At 36.6% G+C, this 22,407-nt stretch overlaps 1 protein-coding gene across 13 annotated transcripts in view; it reads left to right on the top strand.

Moving 5' to 3' along the window:
• Positions 1–21,292, top strand: part of LOC103026224 (muscleblind-like protein 1) — a 189,077-nt gene extending 167,785 nt beyond the window's left edge. For 3 of the 13 annotated variants that reach the window (XM_049478656.1, XM_022679116.2, XM_022679117.2), the window contains exons 5-11: positions 94–333; positions 2,149–2,202; positions 3,068–3,218; positions 5,933–5,968; positions 8,715–8,806; positions 11,331–11,401; positions 15,123–21,292. In XM_049478656.1, the coding sequence (XP_049334613.1) occupies positions 94–333; positions 2,149–2,202; positions 3,068–3,218; positions 5,933–5,968; positions 8,715–8,806; positions 11,331–11,387 (630 nt within the window). In that variant the 3' untranslated portion in view covers positions 11,388–11,401; positions 15,123–21,292. Of the gene's footprint in view, positions 1–93; positions 334–2,148; positions 2,203–3,067; positions 3,219–5,932; positions 5,969–8,714; positions 8,807–11,330; positions 11,402–12,287; positions 12,337–15,122 lie in introns of all 13 variants that reach the window. The other 10 variants (XR_002651155.2, XR_002651156.2, XR_007438865.1 and 7 more) reach the window with 10 other exon arrangements.
• The last annotated feature ends 1,115 nt before the right edge of the window (positions 21,293–22,407 follow it).

Genomic DNA, 22,407 nt, shown 5'->3' with positions numbered 1-22,407 from the left:
TTTTATCCGTAAACAGATGGATAAATCCTTCTTTCCCTCTCTCTCTTTCTCTCTCTCTCTCTCTCTCTCTCTTTGTCTCTGGCCACTCCACAGGTGTGTCGGGAGTACCAGCGAGGCAACTGCACACGAGGCGAGAACGACTGCCGCTTCGCGCACCCGGCCGACAGCACCATGATCGACACCAATGACAACACAGTAACCGTGTGCATGGACTACATCAAGGGCCGCTGCTCCCGCGAGAAGTGCAAGTACTTCCACCCGCCGGCGCATCTGCAGGCCAAGATCAAGGCCGCCCAGCACCAGGTCAACCAGGCGGCGGCCGCTGCCGCCATGGTAGGTCGGACACCGTGCCACCCACACACAAGGCCCCTCCCACTTCCCTTCCCTGTCCAGCCCCTCTCGCACACATTTCAGGCTCTTCTGCTCCTCCTCCCTCTTTAGCCCTGCCCCCTGTACAAACCCCAGAAACCGCCAACTGCCCATTAGCTATGGTGACGGTAATGCAGTATGTGCCAATGTGCCTCAACAGCAAATTGCCATGTTCTTCTAACCCTCTTTCCAAACTCCTAACAATGAAAGTGCTACAAATGAGTCGTGAGTGATGCCATAGAAGAACCATATTTGATTCTGTAGCATCCATAGCATTGAGATGTGGAGAAGTGAAACTGTGCTCTATCCAGTACATTGACATTTTATAGAAGAAACAATGAACGGTCGGGCTTTTGTTCCCATTGTTTAGTTCTTCTTTGGCATCTCACAAAGAACCATTTGTAGCACCTTTATTATTAAGAGTGTACTTCACCTGTTAGAACTGTTTTAGAACTGCTAGAATGACAAAGTTACATGTGCTGCCGAGACTGTAGACTGGAATTGGTAGGAATGGCTTCCATGAACGGCAAGTATGTCCTACAGCTACGTTGACACGAAATATTTACAGGAATATTTACATTCATTTGGTTGGTAACAAACACTGAACATAGACTGTCATCAGTCTCATCTTTGGAAATACACTTATTGTCACTCATCAGAAAAAAAGTTGCACCCAGAAGGAATCAACCAACAGAAACAAAACTTGGTGGGTAGTCATGCCAACTTGTCATGGAGTCACACATAAAATCTGTTTGTAGGGACATCATGGCCAACACCAAGGTCAGTGGTTTGTTGTCACGTGTCACACTTTCAGAAGGTCTGGTGTCATGGTGTGGATAGAAGTTTTGTACAATGCCAGATCACCTTTATTTCAGCAACTTTGACAGCCCAACGTTACATTAATGAAGCGCTGCAAGCGGTGGAAAACACACACAACAGTGTCTTGAAGAAGTACGCATTTTGCCATGGCAATCTGCATTGCCTGACCTATATCCAACTGAAGATGTTTGGGATGCTTTTGGACATGTTTCACCCTTACTGCAAAATCTAAGGAAATAGTCAAGTTGCAAGATTTCTTTTGGTCATGGTACAGTTTCTATGTCTTTAAGGCATGCTCTTGAGATGGCGACAGTTTGTGGACGAGCATTGTCCTGTTGGAACAGTGCATCTGAGAGTGTCTTTAGAAAAGGTATGGCCACTGGTTGCAGGACCTCATGATTAGTTGGCCAGTTTGGTACAAATGCCTGTAACAAAGACAAAAGATGAACTGACATCGTCTTTCGAAAGATTACCCACAAGTTTCATTTCTATTTGATTCCTTCTGGATGCCACTATTTTTTACCCACCACTGGCCAAGGCCAAAGTTGTTTAGGACAAACCGAGATGTCATCGGATATTATTAAACTGTACCAACTTGCGCAAAAAGCCAGCAACCCCTCAAAATCCCAAATTTCTGCATTTCTGCAAGCAGTAGCAGTAGGATATCGTCGCTGTAGACTTGTCTTGCTGTTCCAATGTTCTTCTATGGCAGTAACTGACCTCTTTGTACATAGCCTTTTAGTCCTTTCAGTAACTAATTTGTCATTACTGTGCATGCATTAGTCTTGTTATTTGTTGTATATTGCATTCCGATGATTTGTTTTTTTGTTTTTTGTTTTTTTTCTCACCTACCCAAACTGCACTGCTGCCCCCATGATGCACCTCTGCTTGCTGTTTATGTTAATGCGCTTGACCCCCATTGGCCCATTGCCATCATGTGCTCGCTGCCTGCTAATTAAGACTCAGTCGGCTGTCAAATCACTGAAGCGACCCCTCGAGGCAACCTTTGACCTGGTACTATGACCTTTCACCTTTTAGCTTGGCATGTAGCTCTGTTGTAGAAAGATATGTTGAACTCGAACTTTTTAAACTCAAGATTTCCTAGAAGGGGTGATTAATTGATTGTGCTGTACTCGATTTTGGCTAGTACTGGGTTAAATCTGCTACCGTAGCTTAAAAAAAACAAGTGATGTTCAAAGTTTAACTTTTGGATTTTTGCTAACTACAGTCAGTTCATCACCTCTATTAAAATTTCTATTTATATAGGCGTGAATGTGTAAGGGTAATTAATAACGCCAATAAGAATACTGATTAAAAATACCAAATATCAAAAAGTAAAGTAGCATGACCTTAGCTTTACAGAAGTATCAATATGTTTTGTCTATCCATGTATCCTGCATGAACGTTACTGTTTCTAGATTTGCATGTCTACTGTGGGAACGGGTGGGCAGATGTAGCTTGGGGGGGTGATCAAGTAACACCGCTTGAACTTTATCATGGAGCTAGCAGTGCAGATTTCTTTGTTAATGCCATTTTGTCTATTATTATTGTCTGTTATTATTATGATCATTACTGTATACTTATTATTGTTATTATTAGTTGTTATACACATTTAATAAAAGCTCCACCTTTTAAAACAGTGCCAACTTTCTATTAGTAACTATTATCTACTGTATATCTGCAAAGTTTGAATTTGTTTTTACCGTTTCTGTTCATTTAAATGGGCTAAATTTCAACCACTGCCTTGCTTTGTGAGGACTAGAGTAGGCCACTGCTTGCTTGCTGATTGCCAACTATTGTTTTGTCCAAAATGATCCTTACTGCCACCTAACATTTATATATATATTTTTTTTCTTTTTCTATTCTCTTTGGACGGCAGGGAATACCACCAGTTTTGCCTCCATTACCAAAGAGACCTGCACTTGAAAAAACCAACGGTGCCACCGCCATGTTCAACGCTGGCATGTTCCAGTACCAACAGGCTCTCACCAACATGCAGTTCCATCAACAGGCAGCCTTCATACCGTCAGGTAGGCCCGACCGTCGAACTACTGTATATCATTTCTGTGTGCCTGGGCACCTTCTCACCGTTCTTTCACCTGTTTTCGGCAATAATCTACTGACCCCACACCTGCCTGACTGACACTAACCTTGCAGAGTGATATCCTCAGCTGCCAGCAAACCATAACCACTGTGGGGTTTGAACTTCTTAAACTCCTCTTCTATGGGGACTCTCAAGTATTGCCAATGTCTTCTTGCGTTAGTTTGGGCAACCAAATGCCAGAACACAAGACAAAGGGAAGTCTTCAAATGGAAGCTCCACTGGTGGAGACACTTATCCACCCTCTATCCTAATAACATGAAGTTGAATAATGCCCCACCAATGCCCCACGCAACAGCTAAATTCAATTCATGCATATACTGTAACAATAACCCCAACAACCCTAACAAAAAATAAATGGCAATTTTGGGCTGAACTACTGGGGAAAAAAACATTTTCCTATAATAGTCCTGTTAAGCTTAATAATAAGCCTTAAGAGTTAATGACAGACTGACCCACTACCTGCTCTCTGCGAGCCTGATCCAGTCTTAATACTGCAGTGTACCTCAGTGTGCTCGGTCAAGGTGAACCGCCATTATCCTCCAACACCCGCCCCCCTCGCCACCGCCCATCTCTGTCTGCTTGGCATCACTGGCGCCGCCCGGCCCGACCTGGCCGCAGCAAAGTCATCTCACTTGGGCTCATTCTCCCCCACCACCACCACCACCACCCCCCCCCTCTCCGCCTGTGCTTAAAATAGCACCACGTCGATTTTCACCGCACTGATACTGCTGTTCCCCCACCACTGCAAAACACAACACCCCCTCACCACACCCCCCACCGGTCCTGTCATGGACCGTTTACAGTGTGAAAACGGACAGCACTCTGCAAGGAGAGTCAAATCAGTGGCCTAGTCGGAGGCTCCCAGACAGTCTCCCCGACAGTTTTTGCTTTGGCTGCAGATTTGTGTAATTTTACAGTAAGCATCGGTACAGCGTGTGTGTGTGTGTGTAGTGTTTGATTGTGGTGCCCAGGGCCTCAAATTAATATGTAAAAGTGTGTAAAAAGGAGCTACACGTGAGTTTCCAAAAATAACATTCCTTTGGTTTAGAGTTTCGCATGCAAATATGCTCATAATATCTAAGAAACTGTTTGGACAAGATGTTGAACAAGCTTTACAGTACATTTGCAAAGGAGTTGGAACTGTGGAGTACATTGTAATTCAGTATTTCTTATCAAAATACCTCTATTTTGAGTGTTCTATAGAGAGAAATGTGACAAAACAAAGAAAAATGGCTGTTGTAGCATATTAGCTAGCTAGTGTCTATCACTTATCGTTAATTAAAGTCATGTTTTGAACACAAACTAAGGAAGGGTATGAAGAACATTACGTTTGCCATTACTGTTGTTAGACCTAGGCCTTCAGTTTCTGAGGCAAAGCTAGTGCTAAGCTAATGCTAATGCATGTGGCCATTTGTTTTGTCACTCCTAGATTCAATTTTTATTTTTGGAACTAGTATGGTTTGTAAACACTAAGCTATAAGAGACATAAGGCTCAAGAAAGACTGTAACCGGTGTACTCAACTATTACCTCAAAAATAAACTGTGTCAAAATAAAAGTCATTAATAATAGTAAAAAGTAAAATTTCAAACATTCCTTCGAACTTGTCTAATGTAGTTTTTAAGTTCAAGTTGGCCAATAGTATTCTTTGTAGAGGTACAGTACCTGTTCATTTGACAATTTAGAAGGTAAATAAAAATGAGGGATTCAAAACTACTGTGGTAGCTTATTAGCTAGCTGGTAGGCTACCTCATAACTTATGAGCTATTGTTTAGTTAATGTTTTGAATACAAACAAAGCATAAATAAATCTAAATATTTTCTATCAGCTAAAATTTAAGTTTCTTAAATTCGGGCCTAGTTACTTGTAAATTAATGCTGATTTGTGTAATCGTCTTTATTGCCATTTCTAGATTAATTAGGCATCATTTTTAGGCATCATTCTAACCCCAGCACAATAACGTTACAAAGATGTTTAAAAAATGTCCTTACGTAAAAAAACATTTTTTCAAACACTTTAAAAGCTAAAACAGAGCCCTAAAATCCTGACATTTCTTCAACATCTTTTTAACCATGTAATGCTAGGGCATATGTAAAAAAGTTTACTACATACTGCTAACATTCTGTAGAGCATTTCCAACCCATCAAACAAACAAAAACATACATATGTGTGGGCAGAGCTTAGATAATTGGGTTATTCCAATTTAAGTGCAAAGCAAATGGTCAGGACTGTCTAATTAGTCTAGTCCTCTTAACAAATCTAATTAATTGCCAATTTTGCACCAAGTATTGCTTTTGAAACATCTATAAGCAGCGAGATTAAAGCTTCAGAAAGACTAATGAAGCGAAGTGATCTTACGCGCAGCTCCTTCCACATGACTAATCCTGTGCCATAACGGAATGTGCTATGATGAAGCAATACACCCCAGTGACTCACGGCACCTCCGTAACCCCCATTAGCTACCATGACGTAACTGATTAATGCTGTAGGACGTTGATTCTCCTGTTCCCGTTAATATACTTTTCCTGTTTGTTATGTTTCCATTCTAATGACACATGTGATGGGTTGTGTTGATTCTTCTCCCCCCCCCTCCTCCTTCTGCCTTTTCCACTTCACTTCCTGTTGCAATGCATGATGGGCAGGCTCAATATTGTGCATGACACCTGCAGCGAGTGTTGGTAGGTGCCAGCTTTCCTTCTCGATTATCTTCAAGCCTCATTTTGTTGTTGTTGTTGTTGTTGTTTTTGTTTTATTGTTTTTTTTTGTTTGTTTTTTTTGGTGTCTGGTTACCCACACTCCATTTCAATCACCACTTAGTGGAGCATTGTGCATCAGAGGGGCTAGATGTCATTATTCTGCCAACTGACATCAATTAACTCCCGAGTCATTACATTTACCTGACATTTTACTGAGAGAGAGAACCCACACACACACTAACAGACACACACACACACAGAGAACGGCACAGATTTCTGGAGCTCCTTATTGTATTGTTTGGATAAATGTGGGACTTGTGACAGGCTCGAATAGGCTTTATTCACCTACGTCACAATCATCTACCAAAGCGAGGCTGTGGGGAATGGAAGTACCATTGGACCGCTGGGTATTAGCAATGCCGCCTCACTGCTGCACTCACAAATGCACTTTTTTAAAAAGAAAAAAATCTTATAAAAGGTCATAGTTTCCATAGTTTCCCCAAAGATCTCGTACTTCACTGTGAATGTATTCTCAAAATCAGTAGAGATCTGCATTTCGAATTAAGATGTATTATTACTTATATTGCTAGCTAGCTAGCTAGATAAGGCTAGCCATATTAATATATTACTCAGCCAGCCAATATAACCAGAAAAACGTTAGCAGAGAGACATCAAGTTAGCTAAACCCAGTTTGCTGGCTATGAATTAATTTAGCCCGAACTGGTTATTTTCTTGGTTAACCGTCAAAACAAGTGGAGGGGGGGGGGGGGGGGGTTAAAGTTAGTTAAGCAGTTAAGTAGCCTGCTTAGCTAGCTAGCTAGTTAATATGACAGTTGGGATAATTCAGTGAAGCCTGTGAGGAGGACTGTAGTTTGACGAACTACAAGGTATTTTTCTACAGTCACTAAGTTAGTTAGTAACTAGCTAGTTAGCAAGCTAGCTAACATGCATGTTTTTTAATACAGTAAACAAAAACAATTACCAAGCTACCTTCCACTTCCTGGATAACCCTCAATCCAGTTGCTGTAGCCTTTTAGTAAAACAGCCAGGGAATATAGCACTTATTTTCTGCCCATTTTTTGACTGCTTTCACCGTTAATTCAGGGAGGTGTGTGAGGTTAGTTGTCCACACAGGCGCTGCCAATTTAACTGGTGGATATTTTGCCGACTCCCTCACTGCCTTGTAATTTCCAGTTTATGAGCATACCCCCCAGCCTCCCTTTCGTTTCAGCATGTGTGCGGAGTGAATAAGGTGCATTTAGCCACGGTTAGCCAGTAGCTAGCTGGTAGGTCTCAATTATCATGGGTTTAATGAGAAAAAACACCAAAAATAAACCCCAGTGACTTTGAAATTAAATATATAGTCTGAAAATAGTCAAATTTAAACAATTCCTTCCCTCATTTACCTTTAATTTAGCCAGCTAGGTTAGCTAGCTGTGTTCCTTGTCTGCAGCTAATGTAGCTCTATTTGCAATAATGTATCTGATAGTTTAAAAAAATTACTAATTTAAAGCAAAAACCCATAAAACGTAGAGGCATTCACATTCACATCAGTATTTACATATGTATACTAATATATCAAAAAATATATATGTAATGGTGTACATTTCTTGTCAGATACACATAACACACTGTAAATATGTTTTCTATAATATTTTTAATAATATTGAAATGTCCTGTTTTTTTTACATATGCTTAAAAGTATGTACATTTGTACATTTTGAGGGGCTTTATAACCCTTTATAACACATGTCTCACATTAGGATTAGTGCCAAGTAGGTTCATAATGATCAGCTCCATAGGGTTATATTATATTGGCAGTACTTTTTCTACTTCTACAAGGAATAGACAAGCTGTGTTTGTGCTTTGCACATCTGTATCAGCAATGGGTGCATCCTAGAATTGATGAATGCATTCCTTAGAAAGTGTATCCACAAGTATTTAGAAATAATAAGAGATCACTTCAGTTTCTGAATCAGTTTCTCTGATTTTGCAATTTATAGGTATATGTTTGAGTAAAATGAACAGTGTTGTTTTATTCTATAAACTACAGACATGTCTTCCAAATTCCAAATAAAAAAGTCATTTATTTGCAGAAAATAAGAAATGGCTGAAATAACAAAACAGATGTAAAGCTCCTGCAGATGCAGAAGTTCATATTCATAAAGTTTAAGAGTTCAGAAATCAATATTTGGTGGAAAAACCCTGGTTTTTAATTACAGTTTTCATGAATCTTGGCATGTTCTCCTCCACCAGCCTTACACACTGCTTTTGGATAAATTCATGCCACTCCTGATGCAAAAAATCAAGCAGTTCAGCTTGGTTTGAAGGTTGTGATTATCCACCTTCCTCTTGATTATATTCCAGAGGTTTTCAATTTGGTAAAATCAAAGCAACTCATCATTTTGAAGTGATCTCTTATTATTTTTTTTCAGAGCTGTATAGTGTTAGTAAAATTCTTTTGAGCTAATATTTAACACTTGATTACACAATGATAATTACTATGTAATGTGCATTTAATTTTGTGCCTTCATCCTCAGTGATATATTGCTGTGTAACACTCTATCACTAATGTGCCATTTGACCTAGTGACCCTGTAGCATGGCTTGCCCTTTTGAGTAACCCCACCTGGACCATGCTCATCTGCCTTCACTGACAGTAATCAAATTGATATCACATCTGCACTATCCCCTGTTCATTTTGGTTATTTGGTTTTCCCTCCGAAAAGTTCCCATGATGCACGGTGCTTCGCCAGCCACTGTGTCAGCAGCCACCACATCTGCCACAAGTGTTCCCTTCGCAACAGCCACAGCCAATCAGGTTTGCTCCTTTACCGCTTTCCCTCTGCTTCTGTGTAGCTCTCACTCAGCTGAGGTTACTTGCTGTGTGTGTGTATATTATGGTTTGCAAGTACATTTGTGTGTATGTGTGTGTGTATGTGTGTGTGTGTGAGAGAGAGAGAGAGAGAGAGAGAAAGAGAGTGAGTGTAACAGGCTGCATCATACTGTATGTACTGACCTCCGTCCTGTTAACCTGCATGTGAATGCAATCATTAACAACACAGTAAAACACATATAGCGCAACAGCAACATGCTAAGCCTGATTCTCAGTGTGAGTGGATTGCTGTGTTTAGATTTTTGCCATCAGCTTATAGGAGCACGCCTAACACATTACTGTACAAATGTACTGCAATAAAGTATAAACATTATTACTATTTCAACATTTTTATGTTGTGTATAACTGTAATGTAATACTCACTATAGTCACTAGGGGAGAGTGGGATACATTGTAATACAGTGTGAAATGAAAGATGGCTGTACAATCAGGTCAAATTACAAATAAATCAAACATCAAATTGTAAATATTGGCAGCAATCAAACAAAAAATGACCCCAAATACAGCCTCAGAGCGAGAGCTAGCTAGGCTAAGATACATTTAAAACATGGTGGTAGTTATAATGCAGGGTTACAGCTAAGAGACAATAACAAAAGCCTATTCCACACTAAATATTTTTAGTACAGGTCTTTTTTTGAACATTGCTTGTGCAAAATGTGGCTGTAAACATGGTAGTGGATGTTCTAATAAAGAGTTACAGCTAAATATTCCCAAACAGACAATAAGAGAAGTATATACTACATGTATAGATTCAAACAGTTACATGTTTGGCCTTTTTGTGCATGAATTGATCAAAAACATGCCATGTATATCTTTAAATAACAGTAATATCAGTAACAGCATCATTCTAAAGCATGTAAAAGAGTTAGCTAAGCTAAAGTACATCTAAAACATGGTGGCTGTATTTTTCAAGTAGGGTTATAGCTAAATCTTTTCAAACAGACATTAAGAAAAGCAAGTAACAAACCATATAGATTCAGAACAGTTACATTTTTGGCCTTTTGTGCATGGGTTGATCCAAAACTAGAGAAATTGCTAGATATATTGTTTTCTTTTTGGGTTTGAAAAAGTAAGAGGTAAAAGATGATCTACTCTAATATTATGTTTCTGTAATGTCACCATTCTGAGGCATGTAAAACATGGTGGAGGTAGTTTAAATGCTACATTTTTTATATATAACCATGCCATTAATATGCCATAGCAGGTGCATTGCACCCCATTCTCCTGTATTTTATACCACTGTTTCTAAAGGTCCACCTTTATATCCTTTTAGCAAACTAGTAGGGAAAACAAGTAGCTGTCTATAAAGCTAGCTAGCTAGCTAGCTAGCTAGCTAGATAGATAGATGGATAGATAGATAGATAGATAGATAGATAGATAGATAGATAGATAGATAGATAGATAGATAGATAGATAGATAGATAGATAGATAGATAGATAGATAGATAGATAGATAGATAGATAGATAGAAACACCTGCACTGTACTTTTTCTCAAATTTAATATATAGTCATAATAAGGTTGTTATTTGGCTTCTGGACTGTTCTCAACAAAGCAGGGGGACACTGCAGCACAGCAGCATGGCGCTGTGGTGCTTGAGATATGAGCTTGGGTGCTACTGCTTGGTAGCAAGTGGGTCCACTACTCACTAACTTATGTAGTAAGTGTTCATAGAAGAAGATCTAAAATATTTAGCCAGATTTTACACAGTTAAAAGGTATGTGCTTTTAATAAAGTGGCCAGATCATGCATATACTATCAACAGGGATCCAACTTTAGATATACACATAGAGTATACATACAGTATACATACTTTACATAAATACAGATGGATGATCACAAGCCATCAAACCAAGCTGAACTGCTTGAATTTTTGCACCAGTAGTGGCATAAAGTTCTCCAAAAGCAGTGTGTAAGACTGGTGGAGGAGAACATGCCAAGATGCATGAAAACTGTGATAAGAAAACAGGGTTATTCCACCAAATGTTGCATTATTTAAAGTATAAAAGCTCTGTATCTTTTTTGTTATTTCAGCCATTTATCATTTTCTACAAATAAACGCTCTAAATGACAATATTTGTATTTAAAATTTGGGAGAAATGTTGTCCGTAGTTTATAGAATAAAACAACAATGTTCATTTTACTCAAATATATACCTATAAATAGCAAAATCAGAGAAACTGATTTAGGAACTGAAGTGGTCTATATTTTTTTCCAGAGCTGTACATACAATATACAATATACAGAACTACATTATACACAGGGTTTAGAAAATATGGGAAAATAAATCAACCAAAAGAGAATATTTTCTATATTACACCTATGTTATAAAAATGCAACACAGTAGACTAAGCAGCTATTAAGTTAATGTGGCATAGACTTCTGTGTTTAATATGGCCTCAGTGCTCTCCACTCATGTCTCCTTCTTTCTTTTCTGCTCTCGCTTCCAGATTCCAGTAATATCTGCAGATCATCTGACTAGTCACAAGTACGTGACTCAAATGTAGGAACATTTAAAACAGTAAGTAGATATTTGTTATGATGATGCATGAACTAAAAATACAAAACCCTCTCTATAAAGTACCTGCTGAGTATTTGAGTGGCTTATCTTCAGCTTTGTTATACAGTCTGTTGGTAAAAGGACATCCTACGTCCTACACTTGTCTCTGGTTTATTTTTTCACCTCAGGTCCACCTGTGTGGGTTTTTGTATCAAGAATAGGCATGAATTTATTTTATTCCAGCCTCTTTGTTCCTCATTCACAAAGTTTTTCACTCTGAAGCATGGCTGTGAGATTTTGAATTGGAGTTTCCATTGAGCTGAACTCCCACAGAACCAGTCAAGAAATGTAACCATTTAAAATATGGTTATATTGAAATAGAAGTGAAATATCCAGAAAATAATTAAGTATATATACAAAATATAGATATTAATATCAACGTGTATTAGGCACTTTGCATTGATGGGTGATTCTCATGAAGCTGCAGGGAACATGTCCATGAATTTTTTTTTTAAATCAATACTTAATTCATAAAAACTCTGATATTGTGTGTAAAGTGAATAGGGAGCACTGTATGGATCAATTGTTTTCATCATCATATAAAATTATTTTTATATAAATTAAATAAAAAATATATGGAAATTCTCATTACCGTTATGTGTCCGTATCCCTTCTTTCTAATTTTAAGTTAAACCATATTAAAAGTACTAAGCACATCGAATCAATAAAATAGGGTAAAGTCATTTAAAATATCTATATTTATACATGACATAAACATTTTTTGTGTTGAACAAAAATAATTATTTGATTTTAAACAAAATATCTGTGTCCGAACAATTTTTTTCTCATTACCGTTTCATGATTTTACCCCCCTATAAAAATTACACTGTGCCTTTAAATTGATCAGCTATCCCATGATGCATCACTTCAGAGACAAGCTTCAAAATGGAGATAAGGTCAGTTGGTCACTCTTCTCTCCCTTTGAGAAATCTGTGTTAATATTGCTAAAACTGTCCTCAGTTACACTGTCTATTATTATTACCGTTATGGTTTAATACTCATTACTTTAAAAAATGTAAAAATAAATTATTTCATGAATATTATCACAATATAAGGCTTTGACATCTGGCAAAGTTATAGGTTGTTAGCATATTAGCATTTTATGTTATATGTGAAATTAGCCAAGAGCATCTCATTACCGTTACTCAATATTCTCATTACCATGCATTGTGAGGGCCATAACTGTAATAAGAACCATTGAGCTGGTAATGAGATTCTTATGTAAGACTGCTAAAAGAGTCATTTAACAGAGTTTATTTGATCATTTATGGTAATTCATTATATATATATATATATATATATATATATATATATATATATATATATATATCATTTTTGGTAATTATATATATATATATATATATATATATATATATATATATATATATAGATGATGGTTGTAATTATAATTATTTTCGTGTGATTTTTACTTTCTGATGGAAAAAGTAGCTTACATGCATTATTTATGTAGTACATAACAGTCTACTATTTACTATATATAAAAAAAATTGTATATATATATAACAATGTCATTGATGTTTATACTCTTTTGATTAGTCTAATGATTATATTCATTTTTTGAAGACTGACAGAGATTGAACGCAAGAAGGCAGCAGAGTTTCTTGAGATTTGCTTGTTTTTCTGGTTCCATGGTTTGTTATACAATTGCCTTAACCCTTGTGTGGTGTTCATATTTTTGCTACTCGTTTACTTTGTTACTTGTATTTAATTCAGCAAAATTAAGCAATTTTACATTAAAATGCTTTACACATGCTTGCTTCACCTAAATTGCAAGCAATATAAACAGCTTACATGGTTAATATTTGCCCTTTTCCTTTCTTATGTTACATTTCTTTCAAAAAGTGCTACTCTTTTTTATTAGTTTTTTAATAAAATGTAAAAGAAAATGAATTAAACTCAAGATATGAGAAGAAAATTTGTTTAGTTTCAAATTTACAAATGTAAATGTGTGTACAGTGTGTGTTTATCAAAAATGTGTTTTTATGTATGTTTTTCACAAAAAAATGAGCCAATGCCAATGAGTTTGAGTTAGAAAAAATATTTTTTCTGTTTCATTTGATGAAAAATGAAAACGGGTCCCACAGACCCGAACACCACACAAGGGTTAACTAAGTTTCATTACCGTTACATTTATTCTCATTACCGTTTAATTGTGTTCTCATTACCGTTATGGATCTAAAATGTTAATTTTTTTTAAATGTTTCATATCTTATCATAACTTTTCTTCATTTTATTATAGTATATCCCTCACCTGTTGTCCACATGAGTTTTTGATCAAACATATTCTAAAATAATTTCCATTAATTAAAAAATTAAAAGATATTTTACAAATGTTGTATCGGTAATGAGAGTTGCTTAACTATAAATAAATAAATAAAAAAGATCAAAGTAATTGTCAAGGACTGTGCTGTTAAGTTGATGGAATTTGTTGTGGAAATATGAAATTAATCATCAAAAAAAGTTTTGAACCGTTGATCTAGCTTCGTCATTTACTGTAACGGTAATGAGAATTATTCTGGATCATATCAGATTCAAATGATAATAAAATTCTATTTAAAAAAAAATATATGAAAAAATAATCAATATAGTAAAATATACATTCTATTTTAGCCTCTCAACTTGAAAAAATGCTGCAATGAGGTGAAAAACTTTTTTATGTTAATGTGAAGGTCTTCGTGAGAATCACCCTGATGTGGGGATATTCACTCTGTTTTACTCTCAAAGTTAAAAGTCAAAATCTGATGAAAATGTTATTATTTAATAAAAGTAAATATAAACAAAATACATTAAATTCAATACAGTGCACACAATAATTTGAATATCCAGAAAAAAATAATCCCGAATTATACAAACCAGGCCAACAATGAAAACACCTTTATATGAACAATAAAAGTAAAAAAAACTTTGACAAAATTAGTTCTTCAACAAACTAAATAAAAACTGTTGAAAATAAGTAATTTTTAAATATTTAGAACAAAAAATTTAAAAATTCCAATATTCGAAAGGCATTTTACACCACAATATCTTGATATATATTTACAAAATATTTTAAAATATACAGTAAATATTAAATGATATGAATGTGACATTATAGACAATTGCTCTGTATGAACTCACATAAAGAATACAATGAAAATGCATAGTTATATTCAGATTAAATTGGACTTAAATTGGGCTATTTGCACTTAAAGTTTTGCATTTATGGTCTAACATTGCACTATACAGCGCACTTAAAATTCTTTAATTTTCACTTTATAATCCAGTGCAGTTTATGTTTGAGTTTTACCAGTCAGGTTGTAAGGAGCAGTAAAGCCACTCTGCTGAAGTACAAAAGACACCCTTGTTCCTTACTATTGTTGCTTAAAGTGTACCATATAAAGAACAGATAAAATAACAGCAGAGTTGTGTTGGCAATACTTTGCAAAGTTAAGGTGCAAACAGTGGGGTATCTATACACATGTATACAGACTAATGAGGGAAACGTGATTTTAGTTATCAGGTGACTGGAAACACTGAAACCGTCTAATAACACAGTTAGATAGTGAGTGGTAGGAGCTGAGGATATGACAGAGGCAGCTGTATCATGGGAAATAAAGTTTCTAGAATAAGCAAAGACAGAAAATGTAATTGTTTTTTTTTCTTGATGTTTCTTTCCTTTCAGATCACATGGAAGTGTGCTTGTGTGCCGTCCAAATTGTGGAGCCACCCTTTATACACCGACCAGAGCAAAAGATAGAAGATAAAGATACCCTGTCACCATTCCCCGGAATGACGGATAACCACGCATGCTAACACTGTTACGGAGATTTGATATAGTTCAGTCGGAGTCTTGAGAAAAAAAAAACTCTTTCTAAAAGTTCATTTTGGTAAACTGGACGAGGAGAAAAAAAACAGACAAAAAAACAAAAACAACAAAAAATCAACAACAACAAAAGAACATCACTGTCTGCCTTTTTTTGTCTATGGATGGTTAAAGAAAAGCATGCCAGAACCATTTCAATGAGCAGAAAAAGGTGTGATGTGTGGTGGTGTCTTGTGTGATGTTTTTTTAGTACATCAAATGAGGAAATACTCTCTTTTTTCCTTTTTTTTTGGATTAATTTTAGGGCGAATGGTTCGACTGGGGGGAAACCTCTATTTTATTTGATTTTATTTTATTTTTCGTTTCTTTTATGGTTTACAAACTACGGTGCACCTTGTATAAAAAAAAAATGTAAAAGGAAGCGAAAAATCGAAAAACGAATGTCATTATTAAGACTAGGTGTTGTGCATGCAGTGTTCCATTTGTAAGCCGATATTTTCTAGAACTTGATTGTAAAACGAGGCGGCAGCGGAAGCAAGGGTGGGGTTTGGGGTGGGGGGGGTTTGTGGGGTGGGACAGAGGACACTCGCAAAACTGACAACAATGAATGTTCTAGTTTTAAGACACAGCAGTGTTCCTTTCAAAGCACATTGAAGCTTTCAACCTTCATGTTGCCGACTCCACATCAAGTGCCATAGACAGTACTTGCATCCAAAAAGATACGTTAGAGTTATTATTGTAGGAGTGTTACGTGTTTGTATTATTAATGCCTTTAAGTCTCTAATGTGATGTCTTATTCGATTATTTCTTTTCTTTCATTATTCTCTCAATATTCTGGTTCTCGTTTCAGTATTTCGAGTTTGTCTTGGGTTTAGTAGTACTGAACGTTTGTTACTTGCCCTACCTCCTCCCCTCAAGATCAACGGAAATAATAATCGCCAAAAACTAAACAAAATGGTGTCTATACAAAAAAAGGGGGGAAAATGCTCTTTTTTTGTTTTTGCTCCCTTAAGCTTTGAGGCACTCGCTCTGTTTTCTGTCCTATTTCAGCATTTCTTTTGTTTTCTCAAAAAAAAAAATCCCATACTAACGAGGCAGGGAGTTTGATTTTTAAGGTGAAATTAAGAAAGAAAGCAGAAAACTCACAGTATTGTGTTGCAGAGAGGGCTATAAAACACTTACACTGTTATAAATAACGCTTTACTGAAGATGACTGTAGGGATACACAACACTTACATACGTATTTGACAGTCAGATGGAGAGATATTTGCTAAATTTGTCCAGAATTGGCTGCAACACAACCTTGTGCTTAACAGTTCATAAGGTGATCTTTGTTCATGGAAGCGTTAGGTAGCCATAACTTGTCAAAACTGACTATAATGACATGATTATATTAAGTAATTGAAAACAGTTTCATGTGACAATTAGCATTAGCACCAATTACAGATGTTAGAATATTTATTCTCTATTATAGCAACATAAGACTCATATGAAATGGCATCTGTCCTATGAGATGTATCAGTGTTCCAGCCAATGAGCACAAGTTTATTGGTTACATTAGACGATCAGTTCAGTCGAGTTTGATGCTTTTTAGAATAAGCCTTTATTTCTATTTACTTAAATGAACAGTAATACGTAATAAATGTGAGACAATGAGTGTGTAAAACGACTACAGAAGTCCAGTTCCTCACATTTGACAGAGTTTTCTGCCTCACCTGCCCCTTCCCAGAGACAAAGCTCACGTGGGTTGCCAGATTAACACACAGTTACCCTGTAGCTAAGCAGAGAATATAAACATTTCAGTGTCCAAAATATATGTCCCTACTACTCTATTGGTGATGATAAATTACCCAGTTATGGTCAGCAAACGTACTGAAGATCAGTGATTACCTGTTCAGCAGAAAAATAGCTGGCTCACCCATTTCCATGGCAGCAGCACACTGTTTGTTTGCTGCTGTCTACACCTGCCAACGGAATGGCATTGGGCAGATTCGGAGGTGACGTACCGCACAGTTCAAATAAGAAAATACTGGCTGAAGCTCTGCTGACTACAGCTGCCACTGCTTAAACTTAAACAGCATGTTTCCATAATATCTGATGATAGATCCATAGTTTCTACAGAAAAAAGCCAAAGGGTTACTATAAGAATAATAATCACAATTAATTCTGCAATAGAAATAATAACAAAATAAAAAACTTACGGTTTAGGCTGGTAAATTCATCAATACATCAATTGCTACGAACAGCGTATGTAGCCTTGTAACCACGGTCCTTCAGTAAAGCGTTTCACCACTATTCTACTGAGTTTCCAAATTAGCAAAGACTTCAATATGGTGGGCAATGTGTGTTTTTAGACAGTAGCAACTTGTCTAATCTCTAAACCATTTAAATCCATTCTGCTTATTTTAATTCAACATTTTTATTGTTCTTATTGAGCTGTTGTTTTGCTGTTTCTAGATTAGGATTAGAGCTGAATGAAAAAAAGAAGGTGGAGGGAAAAAGACGGAAAGGATTAGATGAGATGTTGTTGTTTTTCTTTTGTTTTGTAAAGAAAACCCAGTGTTTATTTTATTTTTCAAGCTTTTTTATTTCATATTTTTTTTTCCGATCAGGGCTGTGGGTGTTTTTTTTTTTCCTGCGCTGCCCCGCGTGGGTGGACGATGAGGGCTGAGGTCACTGCAGCCTCGCGGAAAGAGCCGGATAAACAGCGCGCTATCGGACGGACCCGATCCACTCTGCGGCGCGCTCCGAGTCCGTGGGCGTTCCGCGGGGCGGCTGATGAGCGCTGTTCTGTAGTAGAGCACATCTGACAAGGGCATGATTTAATGATTGTGTTGTTTAACAGCAAACCGCCTTAGTCCACACGAACTCTCAGCGCCATTCAGACATGTTTGTTTTTTTGCTTTTAACGGCTGTTAACGTTTTATTTTATTTTTTTTCCTACCAGTGTTCAATCCCCTAGTCGTTTGTTGATTGTTTTTGATTACACCATTTTATTTGTTTATTTCATATTTTTTGTATAGGAATGGTTTTGTCACATAACTAAGCTTGGATACTGTTTTAGTATTTCGTTTCGTTTGTCGAGTCGAAGATCGAAGTCGAAGTCGAAGATTTAAAGATAACTTTTGTAGTATACTATAGAAATAACGTGTTTTTTTTGTTCGTTTTCCTTTTTTTTCTTTTGTGTTCTTCATACCATACTCAGTTTTAAAATGTGTGTATGTAGTGCTGATTTGATTATTAGTAGTACAAATGTAAAACTAAATGATTTTTATTTTTTAGTGAAATGTAAGAATTTTGTTTATTGTTATTATTATTATTATTATTATTACTTTTTTTGGTTCTTTATTTGAATTCTTCAAATGAACATCTTTTATATGAATATCTTACAACAACGAGGAAATATATAGTTGCCAAGAGACGAAACTTGAGTTGCTGCTACCGTGGCATCAACTATCAACTACATCTAATATTGGAATAATATTTTAACGATCTTCTGGTTTGTAATTAGTCATTTGAATTAGAAAAAAAAAAACAGAGAGAGAGAGTATAGTTCTTAGATGTTAACGTTGTTTTCTACTGTATTCATTTAAAATAGTAACTATTGTTTGAATATTTCCAATCTCCCTGGAAGTCAGGCCTTGTTAAAGGAAAAAAAGAAAGAAAAAGAACTGCATATATATAAATATATATAAATATAAATATATATATATATATATATATATATATATATATATATATATATATATATATATATATATATATGATCACTCAATAGGGGGCAGTGTGATGGGATGGAGTGTTGGAGGAGATCAGGTCAGGTGTTTGGGCCACGCTAGACGATAAAAAAAATAATTAAAAAATCCCACAAAAACACGTATAGCGGTGCGCCACACCGCGAGGGCGTAAAGAGGAAGAAGGTTGACTTTTTTTGCACTTCTGTACATAGTCAAAAAAGAAAGAATCGTGTATAATATTGAGATCTTATTTTGAATAAAAATGTCTATAAATATGAGGAATTTTGTTAACGATATTAAAGAAAAAAAGGTCAGGCTGAACAAAACTGCTTGCGAGAAACGTGATGGAGATTCTGAGATTCTCTCAGAAAAACCAACAAAAAATGACAATAAAAAAAAACGTCGCTTTGCTTTTTTTGTCAGCGGCTCGTAGCTTGCCAGGAAAATCTTTTGGGCGGAGGCAAACCTTGCACCTCCAGAGAGGAAAGGTCCTAAGGGAAACACAAGGCCGAGTCCGGCACCTTTCACACAGGCGCCGCCCCCCCCCCCCCCCCCGGCCTCCCCCTTTCCCAACAGGTCCAACAACAACGATAACACACGTCTTGTTTCTTTCCTTCATCCGCTGAGGATTGCATGTTAAAGGAAAAACAAAAACAACATATACCACGAGAAAACTTCACAGAGTAATACAGAATAAAACATGTTATACAGCGAAACTTATTTACAGTATACATTGTAATATTAATGTAACGGATTTTAAAAAAGTGCAAAAAAAACAAAAAGTTGTTTTATTAAAGAGAAGAAAAATAGGTAAAAGAGAGTACACTTGTAGAGGTTGGAGCTCTCACGAAGCTCTCGCAAAGCTCTTGCAGAACATCAGCCAGTGCACTCTCAAAACTCTCGTAGAGCTTTGGTCGAACTTTCGCAAACTTTCGCTCATTGAATGTACTGTGTTTGATAAGGAAAAAATAACAAACTAGTGAAAACCACACTACACTCACCCAGACAGAAGCTCTTACAGGGTTCTTACAGAACACTGAGAGACTGAGCTCTCGCAGAACTCTGAGCGAGCTCTCGCAAAGCTCTCACTGAGCATTTGCTGAGCTCTCACAGAGCTGTAGTCGAGCTCTTGTGGAGCTTTTACAGAGGTCTTGCAGAGTTTTCACTGAGCTCGGAGAGAGCTCTGCGAAAGCTCGCTCTTCTGTTGAGCTCTTGGTGAGCTTTTGCCGAGCTCTCTCCGAGCTTTCACTGAGCTTTCACCAAGCTCTTACAGGCTCTTCGGGAGCTTTCACCGAGCTCTCACTGAGCTTTTGTTGAGCTCTCACTGAGCTTTCGTCAAACTCTCACTAAGTTTTTGCCAAGCTCTCACTAAACTTTCGTCGAGCTCCCGCAGAGTTTTTGTTGAGGTCTTGCGGAGCTTTCGTTGTGCTCCTGGCTCGCGTCAACTTTCGAACAACCGGCAACAACTTCTACAAGTGTACGTCATAGCTATAAGTAAGTTTTCTTTTCTTTTCATACGTTGTATTTTACGTAGATGATGGATCAACAAACCAAATTCTTTGGCGCTCAGAAAACACGGATACCTGTGGTATTAAGTTTCGGGCAAGGTTTTTTTAATTTGCAGTCGCGCTGAGTCGCCAAACGGATTATGTGTTACCAAAGTTAATTGTGCTTACGCATTTCCTGCTCGTCTTTTGCGACTCGACTGCTGGGCCTTCGCCGAACGGCCACAAGGGGAAGTCCTCTGTTTATTTTTCTTTTCTTCATGGGCTACAAGTGCACATTTGAGTTTATAACACATTGTAATCTCCAACTTATGGTTTGTTTCTGCTTGTAGTGATAAATAATGTATTCTGTCCTACGCTGCAGTTCTTTTCTGCTAATTTCATTATTTAGTGCTTTCTGAGAATAAAAAAAACACAATTGAAGGTTTTTGTAATTTAGCCTCACATCTGATCCGCTCACATTAATGGCCTGCGGTCGGACTACTGACGCTACAGTCTTAAGCCATAAACAGTTTCTCTTTTCAATGGATTCACAAGCATCTAACCTTAACATAGGAAGGTACGGATGGCACCATTAGAGCAACAAGGAGCGGTCTCCTGCCAATCCAGTTAACACATAGGTCAATCTCTCAAAACTGAGGCCGCAGGACATTATGGGATCACAACGCTACATTACAAAGACCTGAAAGTGGCTTTTAATGCTTGATTTCATTCTTGCTGTTATGGAAAAAAAAAATCTAATGAAAATATATAAATGAACTTAAATAAAAGTGGATTTGCAAACAAACTGTCATCTGTTTGATTCTTAAGTAGCTCAGAGATTGGCAAGTTAATGCCACCCTAACTACACTTATTAAAGAGTATTTATTGAGTCTCGTGGGTAATATATAGAGGCAGCTAGATATTGGATTGAGGCCACCAGATAATATCACATTCCATCTAGGCTCAGTGCAGGTGTGGTTTATATGGTTGTGTTGTTTAGTATATTGAGGCCATCAGATGTTTTTTTGAGACCCTTTAAAAGAAAAAAAAGCATATATTAATCATTTTACCCTTTTTGGAAAAATCTGTTATTCTTTCTTTTTTTAGGTACCACTTTAACATAGGCCTCCCTTATAAAGGGTCTATAAATAGTTTATGAGGGAGTCTATGAATGTTGTAGATACTTTATAAACCATCAATAAGTAGTTGCAACACATAAAAAGTATCCTACTTTGTTTTTTTCCATCAGTCAGTATTAACATATCTAATAAAATAATAATATGACAGTTTAGTTATTTCATGTTACTATACACTATGTTATGATTATTGGAAAAATGATTAATCTGGGTTTAAGTAAAAATAAATAATAGATACGTTATTAACAGATATTTTAATATAATGACTGCTCACTGATGGAACACAACGTAAGATAAGCATCTAGTAAAATCTGAGCTTTAACAGTATAAATGAATGTGGAATCACTATTTGAAAAACAAAACAGGCCACTTTTATCATTTATATGTATGTGTTGTAACTGCCTGTTTATGGTTTCTAAAGCATTTCTAAAAACAACCTAATTAAAAACCTTAAGTGCAGTCACAAAGACCATCAAAAATGTTATGATGAAACTGGCTCTCATCAGGACTGCTGAGAGGTTCCAATTGAAGCGTATTAATGCTCCAATTGAAGCCTCTAGTGACATAAAAACAAGATATATAAATATATTTCCTTTGTAGTCTAGTTTTTGGGCCACTAGAAACTTCAAATGAGGCCTTAATATATTATCACACGACTTCAGTTTATTATCCTGTGGGTTTAATATGTCATTTTGTTAAAAACTAAGAAATTAAGACATTTTGCTTATTTTTAAAAAGCTCCATTCAATATAGACTTCAGAATATAGCACACAGTATAAGTCTG

The sequence above is a fragment of the Astyanax mexicanus genome, chromosome 4 (genome assembly GCF_023375975.1).
Source record: "Astyanax mexicanus isolate ESR-SI-001 chromosome 4, AstMex3_surface, whole genome shotgun sequence".
Taxonomy (NCBI): domain Eukaryota; kingdom Metazoa; phylum Chordata; class Actinopteri; order Characiformes; family Acestrorhamphidae; genus Astyanax; species Astyanax mexicanus.
Note: the sequence above shows the minus strand (reverse complement) of the source record. Positions and strands in the feature narration are given on the sequence as shown.